We start from the raw sequence: 14,125 nt of genomic DNA, 5'->3' as shown, positions 1-14,125 counted from the left end.
TGGCAACTCAAGACAATGTCCACCAATAAGAGGAATATGTGGAGGCAGAGGCTGTGATGCAGAAAACGTTAATGTCTCTGAAGAGAGAAATGAGTTCCCTTAGAGAGGAGGCTGGTGGTGGTGGGAGATCACTGGCAGCTGCCGAAAGTCTGTGCCCATCACCCACAGTGGAGATCCCACAGGGCATCCATCGGTGTCCCCCATGGAGGGAGAGGGGTCACCAGAAGAACAGAAGAACAGAAGACAGGAAAGAGGTGGGAGAGAGTGGAAGGCAAGGAAGTTACTCCATGTTTTCAGAGAGGCCCAGCTGCACCTCCTCCGGAAGGGCAGCACTGCGTGCTCAGCTTCTCCAAAATCAATGGCCAGGAGCTCTGTCCTCAGTCCAGAATCTAGGCCTGCATTCCTGGGGTCCTTGTCTTGGTTGTCACCAGTGGCTTTAGCAGGGGGGGCACCTTCTGCCACAGTAGCGGCTGGAAATGCCAGAGAGGTCACAGCACCCAGAGGTGATGGGCACTCCCTGAGAGCTGAGGATGCTGCCAACAGCAGCAGAGGTGGAGGATCCCACAACGGTGTTCTGTGGGAAGGAGCTGAGGATGGGGCCAGGCAGGGTCACCACCACAGCAGGAGGCTCAATGACGACAGTGGAGTTCTGGCACTGCCTGACGCAGGGCTCATTGCAGCTGTTGGCCAGCGGGGTCGGGCCACAGGGCTGGCAGGGCAGGCACTGGTCGTAGCAGGACATGTCTGGAGGGTGGAGGTGCACCTGGGAGAGAGGACAGAGAGGAATCAGAGCACAGGCACATGTGAGGAGCAGTCTGCCAGGAGTCCATCTCCCTACCACGAGCATTTCAAAGGCGCCTGCTGAGCCAGGAGGTAGAAACGAAGCAGTGACGCAGAAGGGTTTCTTGGCCTCACCCAGGCATGGTCAAAGTGTCACTAAGCCCAAAGAGGCTGCTGCCTGCTTCTTCAATTAAGACCTCACTCAGCCAATCACTCTCGGAGTCAGACCTTCACCTGTCTTCAACCCCTCATGACAACCTAGCATAGGATGGGGGACCACACATCTGCAGGAAGAGAAGAGGAGATGGGGCAAGGGCTTCAGACTCACCTGGTTCCTGAGGAGAAAGAGGTGACAGAAGGGGATGAGGGAGCGAGGAGCTGGGCTGGCTTTTATGGTGGCCCTGACCTGCCCCAGGCCCACACGTAGCTTCTACGCAAGTGGCAATTTTCCAAGGTGCTCATGACGAACGGAAAACATCCCGGCTAATGACATGGGCTGGGTGGTTCTTTTCCAGGATGCTCCCTTTTCATTTCCTGGCTAATGCCATACTCGTTGTCTCACAGAGGCTTCTTCTGAGTGCTGGTCTTGAGAGCCCCCAGGTTTTCTGGGGCAGGAATGTGTCAGTGCCAGCAGAAGATGCAGCTCAAGTCCTGGATGGATCCAATGCAAGGAAGTGATGTTGGCCTGGGGCAAACTGGTGGGGTTGCCTGGGGTCACATTGACAGGAAGGGGCCCAGCTGCTCCCAGCCCTACAATCCTTGGCTGGTCACCCAAGGGCTTCCCTGGCTGAGGATGTGCCCTGTCTTTCTCTTTCCCTCCCTCTCTCCCAACTTGCTCCACTCTTCACTTGTAACCACCTTCCCAGCCAGGTGGCCTGCACTGCTTGCTTCCAATTCTCTTCCTCCTAAAGCTCTCCATACACCTTCTGAATATCTCCAAGGAGGGAGAAGCCACAACCTCTCTGAGCAATGCATGCCAGTGCTCGGTCACCCTAACCAGTAAAAAAAGTGTTTCCTGAAGTTTCAGACACAGGCTCCTGGGCTTCAGCCAGTGCTCATCGCCTGTGGTCCTGTCACTGGGCACCTCTGAGAAGAGCCTGGCTCCATCTTCTTTGCACCCTCTCTACTGGGTTTGTCTGACGAGGTTTTTGTAGCAGGGAAGCCACAGAGATGTCTTCTGGGAGAATCTGCTCAAAGCTTGCCCCATGTCTGAGAGGGCCAATGCCAGCTGGCTCCAAGATGGACCCGCCGCTGGCCAAGGCTGAGCCAATCAGCAATGTTGCTAGTGCCTCTGGGATAACATCTTTCAGAAAGGGGAAAAAACCTGCTGTGCAACAGCAGCTGGAGGAGAGGAGTGAGAATATGTGAGAGAAGCAACTCTGCAGACACCAAGGTCAGTGAAGAAGGAGGGGGAGGACGTCCTCCAGGAGCTGGGGCAGAGATTCCCCTGCAGTCTGTGGTGAAGTCCATGGAGAGGCAGGTTGTTCCCCTGCAGCCCATGGAGGATAACGGTGGAGCAGATATCCACCTACAGCCTGTGGAGGACCCCACGCTGGAGCAGGTGGATGGGGCTGAAGGAGGCTGTGACCCCCTGGAGAGCCCGTGCTGGAGCAGGCTCCTGGTAGGACCTATGACCCCGTAAAGAGGAGTCCACTCTGGAGCAGGTTTGCTGGCAGGACTTGTGATCCCATGGGGGACCCAAGCTGGCAGTCTCTTCCTGAAGGACTGCATCCCCTGGAAATGACGCACGCTGGAGCATTTCGTGAAGAACTGCAGCCCCTGGAAAGGACTTACGTTGGAGAAGTTCGTGGAGGACTGTCTCCCGTGGGAGGGACCTCACAGTGAAGCAGGGGAAGAGCATGAGGAGGAAGGAGTGGCAGAGAGGAAGCGTTATGAACTGACTGCAACCGCCATTTCCCATCCCTCTGTGCTTCTTGGGGGAAGGAGGCAGAGAAAATTGGGAGTGAAGTTAAGGCCGGGAAGAAGGGAGGGGTGGGGGGAAGGTGTTTTAATATTTGGTTTGATTTCTCATTATCCTACTCTGATTTGATTGGTAATAAAGTAAATTAATTTCCCCAGGTCGAGTCTCTTTTGCCCATGACAGTAATTGCTGAGTGATCTCTCCCTGTCCGTATCTCGACCCACGAGCCGTTTGTTATATTTTCTCTCCCCTGTCCAGCTGAGGGAGGGGAGTGACAGAGCGGCTTGGTGGGCGTCCGGCATCCAGCCAGGGTCACCCAACCACACCCTCCCTTCCGGTGTTTATACATGTTGATAAGATCCCCCCTGAGACCTCTCTTCTCTGTGCTGAACAGACCCAGCTCTCGCAGCCTTTCCTCCTAGCAGAGATGCTCCCCTTCATTCATCATCTTTGTGCCCCTTCACTGGGTTCTCTCCACTACTTCCATAGCTGCCTTGTACTGGGGAGTCTAGAACCGGAACCAGTAGTCCAGGAGTGGCCTCACCAGTGCCCAGGAGACAGGAACAATCATCTTCCTCCACCTTCTGGCAACACTCCTCCCCATGCAGCCCACAACACTGCTGGCTTTCTTTGAGGCGAGGGCACATTGCTGGCTCATTGTCAGCTTGGTGTCCAGCTGGACGAGCCAGGTCTTTTTCTGCAAAGCGGCTTTAAAGAGCTGGGCAGTCCCCAGCACATCCTGATGCATGGGCTTGTTCCTCCTCAGGTGCAGGACTTGGCCCTTCTGCTTGTTGAAGGGCAGGAGGTTCCTGTCAGCGCATTTCTCCACCTCTTGAGGTCCCTCTGGATGGCAGCCTGATCCTCTGCTCAGCATGGGGCTTCTGGTAAAGCAGGGATGGGCTCTGTGGAAAAAAATTATCTGGTGCCTGCAAAGCAGCTGGAGCAGCTACAGGTGCTGCCATTACCCAGGGAAGGCATGAGGGCTGGCACAGTCTACTCTTGGGATGATGAATGGAGGGACATTCTCCAGAAACCACGTTTGATGGCCTGCGAGAAAGCTAACGACTACACAGCTGCTCTTCGGAAGCACTTGGTGCACAAGAAGCAGAGTGGTCAGGAAGAGAGGAAAATAACTGCTGCTTTTCCAATGCAAAACAAGACAGAGGTGGAGACGTCCCTGGAGACTCCTGAGGACTCCAGCCGTGTTGTTCAGGAAGTGCCTGATTGTGTGCACCCATGGTACTGGAAGAATGTGCAAGTGCTCCAAGGTCAACTAGGGCAGCACAAGCATATTTCTTCTTGGGAAAACCAGAGACGCTTTGTGTACAGAGGAGGTGGCATGAAGGGGTCCAGCCTGCTTGATTTAGTCCAATGTATCCTTCAGTCTTGCAGCCCATCTAGCCTGAGAACACCTAGAGACTGGAATGTTTTTCTGGCAACCTGTGATGAACGTGCCATCTTCTGTCCTGGGACAACAACCAGTTCTCTGGCAACAGCTACAAGGGACTGAGGAGGGCTGAGAAGCATCCCACACACCACCTAATAAGAGGAAGATCCCCCAAACCCACTGGCGCACCCTGAAATGTTTACTGTTGAAACAAAAATATTCATCAAATTATGGAATCATATGACGGTTCAGCTTGGAAGGGACCTTTAAAAGGTCATCTAGTCCACCCTCACCCCCCACCATGGGGTGGTTAGATTCCTCAAATCTTGAGACTTTACTGTCTGTAGGGTCCATGTCAACAACATGTTGGGGCAGGCTGGGCTGGGCTGAGCTTCAAGAGCACACACTCAGCCTTGCCCTTGGGTTGTAAGTTTTCCTTACAGAACACATTTCTGAAAATCACTAAAAGTGGTGCTGGTCTGGGTCTTTGGAAACATATTTTACGTAGCTGTGGTCATGGGGAAACCTCCATCTTCATATTTGACCAAACGCATCAGCATCTGACCATTCTGTCCTCGATTGTTAGAACAGAGTTTTGAAATCTGTTCAGAAGGTAATCCCTTGTTACGGTGATGTGGTGTCCATAGGCCATGGAGGGGGGGAGATGCTGCAGTTGTTTCCTCTGGAAAGCAATATCCGTAGCATTGTGTTTTAAACAGGCTATGGTGCTTTCAGGAAAGAGAGCACCATTGGGAAGATAACCCCAGGAGTCAAAAATCTCTGTGTGGTTCTGACCTGCTGTCACGGATGAGTGGTTAGGTTGCTTAAAGAATTACTGTCCCGGATATTTGCAAAAAGCGATTTTAATAGAAATTTCTAAAAGTGTCATTCAACAAAGTTCAATGGCAAGGTTCACTCTATAACTTATTCAATAAATGGAATGTATGTAAGGAAAAACAATCGAGGCAGAAGAGCATTAGAATGATGTATACAGAGACTGAAAAGACAAGGGGGTAAAGCAGGCCCTCCCGTTGAGTCCCAAGGCTCAGAATGGACCCCCTCAGAGAGCAGCCTAGGTGTGGCGAGACCCAGACTTCGCCTTAGACTTGATCTGCCGTTAATGTCTAACGATCACATCTGCCTAGCAGCAGTTTAAGGGTTATTCACAGTTAAAGAGAGAATCACAGGACTTTAGCACCAATTAATCATTGGTTAATTTTGCATTTCCAAAGCGATTCAATAGGATTTACTACAAGATTTGAATCAATTCACACACACACAGTATGCATTGGGGCCTGCTTTCACCCAAGGGGGTGCTGGATGCACAGGGACAGGGGAGTCCAGTGTGTGGCCTGCTGTAGCTGATTCCACTCCTGACTTGTGAGCCCCTCAGCTCCACACATGTAGGCAAGAGGTGGGCCATGCCAGATGCTGTGCTGAAGGGTGAGAGGGCTGCACGGGGAAGCTGGCCCTGCTGCCTGTACCAAGGTCTACACCCCATGTCCCCTAAAGCGGCTGATGGAGGGAAGGGGCAGGTGCAGTAGGGCCTGTGGGCCATCCCTAAAGCTATTTACCCATTCCTAACTCCTGCCAGCCTTTGGCAACATAGTCTTCTGAGCCTCCGTGTCCAGCACAGCTCCACCCAAGAGCAAGAGGAGCACTCTTCCCCAAGAGCTTGTGGGACTGCTGACCTCCCTGGGGACTCCCACATGCCCATGGTTCCTCTCTGGAGGACAGCAGTTTTCAGGATTCCTGTTCACATGACGTGCTGCAGGGCCGAGAGGGTAGTTCTGAGCAGAGAGGCAGGGAACAAGTCAAGGACTGTGGCCGTTGGCCGTGGAGTAAGGAGGGATGTCTTCCTCAGCTTCAAGAGGCAGTGCCTCTTTCAGAGGACTCGCTGCAGTGTGTCCCACCCTCCAATGCCTCTAGGAGTGAGGAAGGGTCCCCTTGTGTCCCCTCCTAATTTCCCCCCAAAGCAATGGCTTTCTCCCTCGGCAGTCAGTATGCAGGTGGAAAGACAATCCACGGGACAAAGACGGGGTTGCAGCAATTCTTTAATGAGTGTAAAGAGGGAAATGAGGTCAGTGCAAGTGGAGGCCACCAGTGCGGGGAGGAGCAGGAGAAGACAAGAATCTGTTGCCCTTTTCCTGTGGCAGAGTTCCCACAGGGCATCTGTCGACGTGCCCGGCAAAGGCAGACAGGCAAGCAGGTCATTCAAGGCTGGTTTCTGGGGTCCTCGCAGCAGGCTTTGAGGGGAGCACAGGACAACAAAGAGAAGAGAGCAAACGGGTGAGTGGAAGAGAGGAAAGGTAGACATTGGCCATGTTTTCCGAGAGCCCAGGCTGGTCCCTTCCAGTCTGCCCTTGCAGGGCAAGCCAGAGATGGTCAGCTGCTCTTAATGGCACAACGTTTCATCGTCTGTCCAGCATCATGCTCTGAGTTCCTGGAGGTCCTTATCCGAGGCCGTTGCAAGCACTTTTAGCAGGGGGGGCATCTGCTGCCACAGTAGCGGCTGGTAATGCAGGAGAGGTCACAGCACCCAGAGGTGATGGGCACTCCCTGAGAGCTGAGGATGCTGCCAGCAGCAGCGGAGGTGGAGGATCCCACAACGGTGTTCTGTGGGAAGGAGCTGAGGATGGGTCCGGGCAAGGTCACCACCACGGGGGAGGGCTGGATGACGACGGTGGAGTTCTGGCACTGCCTGACACAGGGCTCATTGCAGCTGTTGGCCAGCGGGGTCGGGCCACAGGGCCGGCATGGCAGGCACTGGTTGTAGCAGGACATGTCTTGGGGTCCAAGGTGCACCTGGGGGAGAGGGCAGGAAGGAAGCAAAACATGGGCATGTGTGAGGAGCACCTTGTCACCACACCATGAGGAAGCCAAAGAATACGCAAGGCTGGGAGGTGAAGGCTGTGCAGAGATGGATGAGGGCTTCTTGGCCTCATCCTGCCAGGGCCCAAAAACAGCCACCAGGTGTTATGCAGCAGTAGCTGCATAGTAGCCTAGCCCCTTCCTCCAGAAGCCACCTCAGTGCAGTCCCAGCTTCCCTCCATATCTAACCTTCCCCCCACTTCCCGTGACAAGTAGCCTCAAAATCTGGCATGGAACAAAGCTGGTATCAGCTGAGAGGTCCACTGAAGTGAGACCTCCTTTTCGAGAAAGTGGAGAAGGAGAAAGGTCTTCAGACTCACCTGACTCCCAAGGAGAAGAATGCAAGAGAAGTGGATGAGAGAGCGAGGAGCTGGGCTGCCTTTTATCATGGACCTTTACTGCCCCAGGCTGCCAGAGGCAGCCCTTGCAGCGGTCATTATTTTCTGACAAGCTCATCTTGAATGCAAAGCATCCCAGCTAATGCGATGGGCTGTGTTTTGGCTTCCTGAATTGCTGTCTTTTCGTTTCCTGCTTTATGCCAGGCACATTCCCCAGGGAAGGCACCTTTTGCGTGACAGGATGAGAGGCCCAAGCATTTCCGGAGCAAAACACATGAGCGTGGGCAGAGGACTCAGCTCACCTGCTGGAGGAGTCCAGTAAAGGACACTCAAGATGAACTAAACAGCTGGCTTAGACAACACGCATGCATACAAACACACGTACATCTAGACCTGTAGTCATCTAGAGTTAATTGAGAAGACTCAAGGCAGACTGGCAGAGGTTGTTCTCACTGTCCAGGCCACCTCACAAGAGTTGGACTTGACAGAGATATCTTCTGTGTGTCCTGTGTCCAAGGGTTCAGCGTGGCTGAGGGAAGACGGATCTGTGCTTGTTGAGAGTGGGAGACGCAGCTGAGCTTGAGCCCAGTCACCCACACAAAAGCCCTTTCCCTGCTCTGTTTCTGTCCCTGAGTTCCGTGGACACGGGTATGGGCTTTAGCCATGGGATGGAGGTGCTTGTAGGCTCTGGTGGGACAGCCTGTGGGTTCGCTTCTGATTGCATGATGGAGGAAGCCATGCACACGTGAGCAGCTATGCAGGCCCTGCTGTGCGGTTATGCTAGCTCGGGAGGAAGTTCAGAGGCCACCATTGGTCAATTGCAGGATGAGTGTCTCCAGAAAGATGATTTGTCCCGTTTACTGTGCACGTCTGCTTTGGGATGGGATAATTCCCCTGTGTGAGCGGATGTCTCGTCTCTGACTGTGGGAAGAGTCTGCAGAGTCTGTCAGAGTGAGTCCAGAGGAGGGCCATGAAAATCATCAGAGGTTGAGAACACCTCTCCTATGAGGAAAGGATGAGAGGGGTGGGGTTGTTCAGCCTGGAGAGGAGAAGGCTCTGGGGACACTTTCTTGCGTCCTTTCAATACTTCAAGGGGGCTTATAAGAAAGAGAGAGAAAGATGTTTTACTAGGGCCTGCAGTGGCAGGACAAGGGGCAATGGTTTTAAACTGAAAGAGGGTAGATTTAGATTGGACATAGGGAAGAAATTTTTGATGATGTGGGCGGTGAGACACTGGAAGAGGTTGCCCAGAGACATTGTGGATGCCCCGTCATAGGAAGTGTTCAAGGTCAGGCTAGATAGGTCTTTGTGCAAGCTGATCAAGTGAGAGATGTCCCTGCCCATGGCAGGCGGGGTTGGACTAGATGGTCTTTCAAGGTCCCTTCCGACCCAAACCATTCTATGATTCTATGAATTATTCTGGTAACAAAGAATGCTCTGTGAGGACCTTCCCTCCAGGGCAGTGAGTTTGGGCTGAAAGAGCCTCTACACGAGGACGTCTTTGGAATCTGAGTTGGTCCCACAGGGCTGGAAGGACATATGGAGATAAGGGACCCTGATCCATTTCACTCAGAACCCCTTAATTACTTATATTTACTAAAGCCGAGATGCAAAGCATGGCACCGAAGTCAGAAGAGAATCCCTCTTTCTTGAGAGCTCATTTGCGCAGCGGGCATGGCAGGAGCAGGGTGTGGCAGCACTCAGCAGCTTTGGCTTCTGTCCCCAGAGGAGCCGCTTGGAAGGCTGAGCCCATGTGCAGGCACAGGCACAGTCAACCCCCTTACGATCATGTACACGCAGATCTTCACACATGTTTACACACACGCATACTCCTGCACATGTATATTTGCATACGGATACATGTGCACGCTTATGTACAGAGACGTACACACATAGAAGCACATATCCACACACCCCTATGCCCACACACTTACGGGTATACAGACCAATGCCACACACACATCCACGCTCACCTGCATGAAGGCACGTGCATGTGAGAAAACATGTCAAGTGACATTTCCACCGGTCAAATGGGATGAGATTTAGAGGTAAAAGATGCCTCTTCCCACAGAATGGCAGCCAATTCCTGAGCACAAACTCTCTGGGGAGACCAATAAAGCAGTCAAGAGCTCTGCACCTGCCTGCAGCTCTCTTGGGAAGTGCACCCAGCACCCTCATCCCTGTTGATCTTCACATTCTCCTGCATGCTCTGTATCAGAGCAATTTGCTCTCCCTCAGAAGTACACCCTTTCACTGTCCCCATTTCTGTGCTGACAGCCCGCAGCTCCCACATGCTTAGCTCCAATTTCCAGCCTCAACGCATTCAGCAGCATGGGCGACTTTTCCCTGCTACTCCTGCCCATGCCTGCTGGCCATGGCCTCTCCATTGGGTGGTGGAGGGGAGAGGAAGGAGGAGTAGCAGCTGTGGGCCATTCCAAAGGCTCTTCCCTGCTTTACCATGCCTGCCATTCTGCAAAGCACTCATCTCAAAGAGCCCCACACCCCCTCCCTGCCATGCCAGAGCAACTCCAGCCATAGCAAGAGGAACGCCCTTCCTCAAGAGCTCATGGCGCTGCTGACCCCTCAGGGCCTCCTGCCTTTCTGGGCACTTGTGAGCAGAGGCACAGCAAGGCAAGGCCTGATGCTCACTGGCAGCAGAGCAGCCAGGGGTGACTTCCTCAGCTCCAAGGCATGGTGCCCAAAAGAGGAAGCCTCTGCAGGGTGTGAAAACCTCCCATGCCTCTGTGAATGGAGAAGGGTTTCCTTGTGGCCCTTCCACCCCTGACCAACACCCTTCTCCTTTGGCAGCTTGGGGCGTGTCCAGAGAGGGAAGGAGCACATGGAGGCCAGGCTTGAATGCAGCAGAACTTTAATGAATCAAAAGAGGGGAACAAAGTCACTCCAAGTGGGGGCTGCCAGTGCAGAAAGTCCCAGGGGCAGCTGAGGGTCTGAAGCCCTTTGCTGTGGAGAAGTTCCTGCATGATGTCTGTCTGTCTGCCTGCCCCACAGAGGGAGAGGAGACAGATGGTCCCCACCAGGCTGGTCTTAGTGAGACTTTGCTGCCAAGGGGAACTGAAGCAAACAAAGAAAAGGGAGAGAAAGGCAAAGCCACTCAGCTATCCTGGTAACAACACTGAAAAATCTTGACCATCTGCCCAGCACCATGTTCCAAGTTCCTCAAGGTGTCTCCTTGGGGCTTTCCCAGCATCTTTTTCAGGGGAGGCACCTTCTGCCATAGTAGCGACTGGAAATGCCAGAGAGGTCACAGCACCCAGAGGTGATGGGCACTCCCTGAGAGCTGAGGATGCTGCCAACAGCAGCGGAGGTGGAGGATCCCACAACGGTGTTCTGTGGGAAGGAGCTGAGGATGGGTCCGGGCAGGGCCACCACCACAGCAGGAGGCTCGATGACGACGGTGGAGTTCTGGCACTGCCTGACACAGGGCTCATTGCAGCTGTTGGCCAGTGGGGTCGGGCCGCAGGGCCGGCAGGGCAGGCACTGGTTGTAGCAGGACATGTCTCTGGGCTGCAGGTGCACCTGGGAGAGAGGACAGAGAGGAAGCAGAGCAAAGAAGGGTGTCAGGAGCAGCCAAGTTCACTACTTATGGTGAGCTGGAACGCGTGCCAGGAGCTACAGCACCTTACTGAGAGCAGCCTGGCCCAGGATGCTGCCTCGTAATTCTTAAACCAAAAGCCCCCTCAGCCACATCCCAGCCTCTCTCTAGCACACCTTCTCCCCACAACCCTCTGCCATGACAAAGAGCTCCAGCGCCCGGCACAGGACAAAGACAGTATCAGCTGAGATGTCCATTGAGGAGAGATCTCACTTTGGAAGAAGAAGAGAATGGACTTCAGACTCACCTGGTTCCCAAGAAGGAGGCAGGAGAAGTGGATGAGAGAGCAGAGACTTGGGCTGGCTTTTATACCTGCCCTCCATTGCTGCAGGACCAGAGGCACCCTTTGCAGAGGTAACAATTTTCTGACAAGCTCATCTTGAATGCAAAGCATCGCAGCTCATGATATGGGCTGTGCTTTGGTTTCCAGCACTGCTGCCTTTTCATTTCCAGATTTGGGCCATGTCCGTCCCCAATGAAGGCGTCTTCCAAGCACAGGGAGGAAAGGCTCCAGGATTTCTAGGGCAGGAGTGCAGCAGTGCTGGCAGACGACTCAGCTCAAGTGCTGGACAGGTTCAGGGCAGGCAAGTGACCTCAGCCTGGGTGACTCTGGTGGGGCTGCTTCAAGTGTCTTTCTCAGGAAGAGGCTCCAGCAATCCTCAGCTGGACACCCAAGGGCTCCTTCGCATGAGGAAGTTCACTATCCTTCTCTTTCCCTCAAGATGATCATTTATTGCCTCTCCAGATGTGTGCCTTGTGCTGCCAGGTTTTGACCCCATCCTGCCCAACACTGCCCTCAGGAATAATTTCTGGCTTGTTTTGTCTCGTCTCCTTTCTGTGCAGTCTGTGAGCACACAAGCAATGCCATGGGCATGCCTGGGGCCTGCATTACACGCAATGCTCTAGTCCTGCCATGGTTGTCCCAGGCTCTCCTCAGCAGAGGCCGTAGCTGGCTGTATTCCTACATGTGTTCCTGTCTTGTGTGCACTTGTGTGTAGCTGTGTTTGTGTGGATGCACATGGGAGAACAAATTTGTGCATGATTCCACACCAATGTGCAAGAGCATGTGTGTGTGTGTGTGTGTGTGACCTTGTGTGTCCCTCATCACGAGGGAATGTGCTGCTCATGGCAGGGACACTCTCCACTTCTCTCTCCATGAACCACAGAGCAGCAGGTTCCCAGGGTCAGAAGAATCCTGAGTGCAGCTGAACACTGATGGCACCAGCCAGCTAGAGATCTGTACAGGGAAGAGACTGAAATGCAGCCCCTGCCTCCTGACACCTCCTTTTCCTGCCCCTCCAAAGCTCACACTCCGCTGCTGCTGATTTCGGGCCACAGCAGTTTGGATCCTTAGTTGAATTCATTGTAAACAATAGTGGGAGTGCCTCAGCACGGCTGGCAGTGCCCCCTGCCTGCCTATCTAGGCCCGGACATAGCAGCTCTCCCCAGTGCTAGAGAGTTCAAAAGGATGGGGTTGGCTGTATGGGCAGGGAGAAAGGCTGAGGAATCCTGCCGACCGTGTGGTGGCCATCTGCTTCCCATAGTCTCAGTGGTGTCTGGGTTGGGACACAGCCCCCTCTCGTGTCCACATCAATGCCAAATGTACTTGTGCAGCCCATTGGCTGTGTCAGGGAGGGACTGAGACCTTGGACCAAACAGGTCCTGAGTGAAAGGAACACGGAGCCTGATGTCACTGTTGTGTGAGAGGAAGGACAGAGCTTGTGGCTTGCACAGGGAAAGCCAAAGAACTGATGACTGCTTTGGTCTTCAGCCCACAAGGACCTTCATGCCCTGCATTGCAATCTAGGTCTGAGTGCCCAGCAACTGCCCCTGGGAGGGAAGGGACATTGCGTTTGAGGCCACCTTATCCAAAGCCTGATGGTCTCCCATGGTCTTCCAACAAGGGCTATGCACAGTATGCAAAGCTCCTGAGCCCATCTCCCCTCCTGAATGTTTGTCTGCCTGGGCTCAGGTCCAACTTGGGGGCAGTGCAGTCGAGGGCTTCCCCCTTCCCTTTAGTGACCTCAGTGCGATCCCTGCCAGGGAGCTCAGCTGGGAGAGCTCAGGCAGGGCTGATTCCCCTCTCCATGCAGCTGCTTCTGAGCTGAGGCTCTAGTGTAGCCAAGGGCCGACCTCCTTGCTTTCTCATGAGGTGATGGACACTCTGGGCAACAAAAAGGCAGGGGATGTGTGTACCTGGAGTTCAGAAGTTTGACATCCTCTCCCATAGTGCCTTTATGACCAAACTGGAGATGAAGGGCTTCAGTTGGAGGATGACAAGATGGGTGGGAAACTGGCTGGGCTACCAGGCTCAAAGAGTTGTAAACATAGAGAAATGGGCTGACTGGAACTTCATGAAGGCCAAAAAGAGCAAAGGCAAGGTTTGGATCCACAGAAAAAGATGTGTGGTTTTGGTAGACGCCCTGCTGCACATGAGACCACAGTGTGCCCTTGAAGTAAAACAGGGCAACTGCATGCTGAACTGTGGTAGCCAAAGTGTTGCCAGCAGGTCCAGGAAGGTGACCATGCCCCTCAGTCCCATTTGAGACTTCCTCTGGTGTCCTGCATCGAGGCTGGGGCTCCCCACTCCAGCACAGATATTGACATATTGAGGCGAGTCCAACAAAGGCCACCAAGTCGATTAGGGGGCTGACAAACATGACATGCAAGGAGATGTTGAGAGAACTGGGTCTGCTCCTCTTGGACAAGAGATGGCTCAGGGGAGACCTTCTTACTTTCTACAACTACTTGTTCAGAGGAGACAGGGAAGATGGACCTAGACTCTGGTCCAGCTGACACGGAGTCCCTTCAAGAAGCAGATGAAATGAACAACAGCTGGAACATGGAAAAATCCGATTAAGCAATAGGCTAAAAGTAAAAAGAACTGGAACGGGTTTCCCAGGGAGGCTGTGCAATCTCCCTCCTGGGAACAGCTTAAATTGGACTGAATGAGACCTTGAGTAACCTGATCTAATGGGATCTGTTCCGAACACAGGATTGATCTAGATGACCTCTGGAGGTCCCTTCTCACCTGCATTCTGACTCTGCCCCTGCCCTCCCTGACCCCCGCACGCCCATGGCGGTGCAGGGCTCAGCCCCGGGGCGGAGCTGGCGACGGCGACGAGAGGAGAGGAGAGGAGAGGAGAGGAGAGGAGAGGAGAGGAGAGGAGAGGAGAGGAGAGGAGAGGAGAGGAGAGGAGAGGAGAGGAGAGGAG

General features: G+C 53.7%; 2 protein-coding genes and 1 pseudogene across 2 annotated transcripts; all 3 read right to left on the bottom strand.

The window, feature by feature from the left end:
- Positions 1-436: 436 nt before the first annotated feature.
- Positions 437-742, bottom strand: LOC148052667 (feather keratin Cos2-3 pseudogene; annotated as a pseudogene).
- Positions 743-6,566: 5,824 nt separating this feature from the next.
- On the bottom strand, positions 6,567-7,348 carry LOC148052666 (feather keratin Cos2-3-like). The gene is made up of 2 exons (XM_087778654.1): positions 7,280-7,348; positions 6,567-6,893 (listed from the first exon to the last, which is right to left on the bottom strand). The coding sequence occupies exons 1-2, from the start codon at positions 7,346-7,348 to the stop codon at positions 6,567-6,569; spliced, it is 396 nt and encodes a 131-aa protein (XP_087634780.1).
- A 2,817-nt stretch (positions 7,349-10,165) lies between these two features.
- Positions 10,166-12,342, bottom strand: LOC148052665 (feather keratin Cos2-3-like). The gene is made up of 2 exons (XM_087778673.1): positions 11,158-12,342; positions 10,166-10,834 (listed from the first exon to the last, which is right to left on the bottom strand). Exons 1-2 carry the CDS (start codon positions 11,302-11,304, stop codon positions 10,511-10,513), a joined length of 471 nt encoding a protein of 156 aa, XP_087634799.1. The 5' UTR covers positions 11,305-12,342; the 3' UTR covers positions 10,166-10,510.
- Between the last annotated feature and the right edge of the window lie 1,783 nt (positions 12,343-14,125).

Source organism: Nipponia nippon, unplaced genomic scaffold, assembly GCF_047370975.1.
Source record: "Nipponia nippon isolate SJK-2023a ecotype South Korea unplaced genomic scaffold, ASM4737097v1 scaffold_45, whole genome shotgun sequence".
NCBI lineage: Eukaryota > Metazoa > Chordata > Aves > Pelecaniformes > Threskiornithidae > Nipponia > Nipponia nippon.
The sequence above is the reverse complement of the archived record's forward strand: the minus strand, read 5'-3'. Positions and strand labels throughout refer to the sequence as shown.

Coding starts and splice junctions, on each gene's coding strand:
- LOC148052665 (XM_087778673.1), bottom strand. CDS start 11,304: ATGCTTTGCATTCAAGATGAGCTTGTCAGAAAATTGTTACCTCTGCAA. Junction 10,835..11,157: donor GCCTCCTTCTTGGGAACCAG/GTGAGTCTGAAG, acceptor CCTCTCTCCCAG/GTGCACCTGCAGCCCAGAGA.
- LOC148052666 (XM_087778654.1), bottom strand. CDS start 7,348: ATGATAAAAGGCAGCCCAGCTCCTCGCTCTCTCATCCACTTCTCTTGC. Junction 6,894..7,279: donor TTCTTCTCCTTGGGAGTCAG/GTGAGTCTGAAG, acceptor CCTCTCCCCCAG/GTGCACCTTGGACCCCAAGA.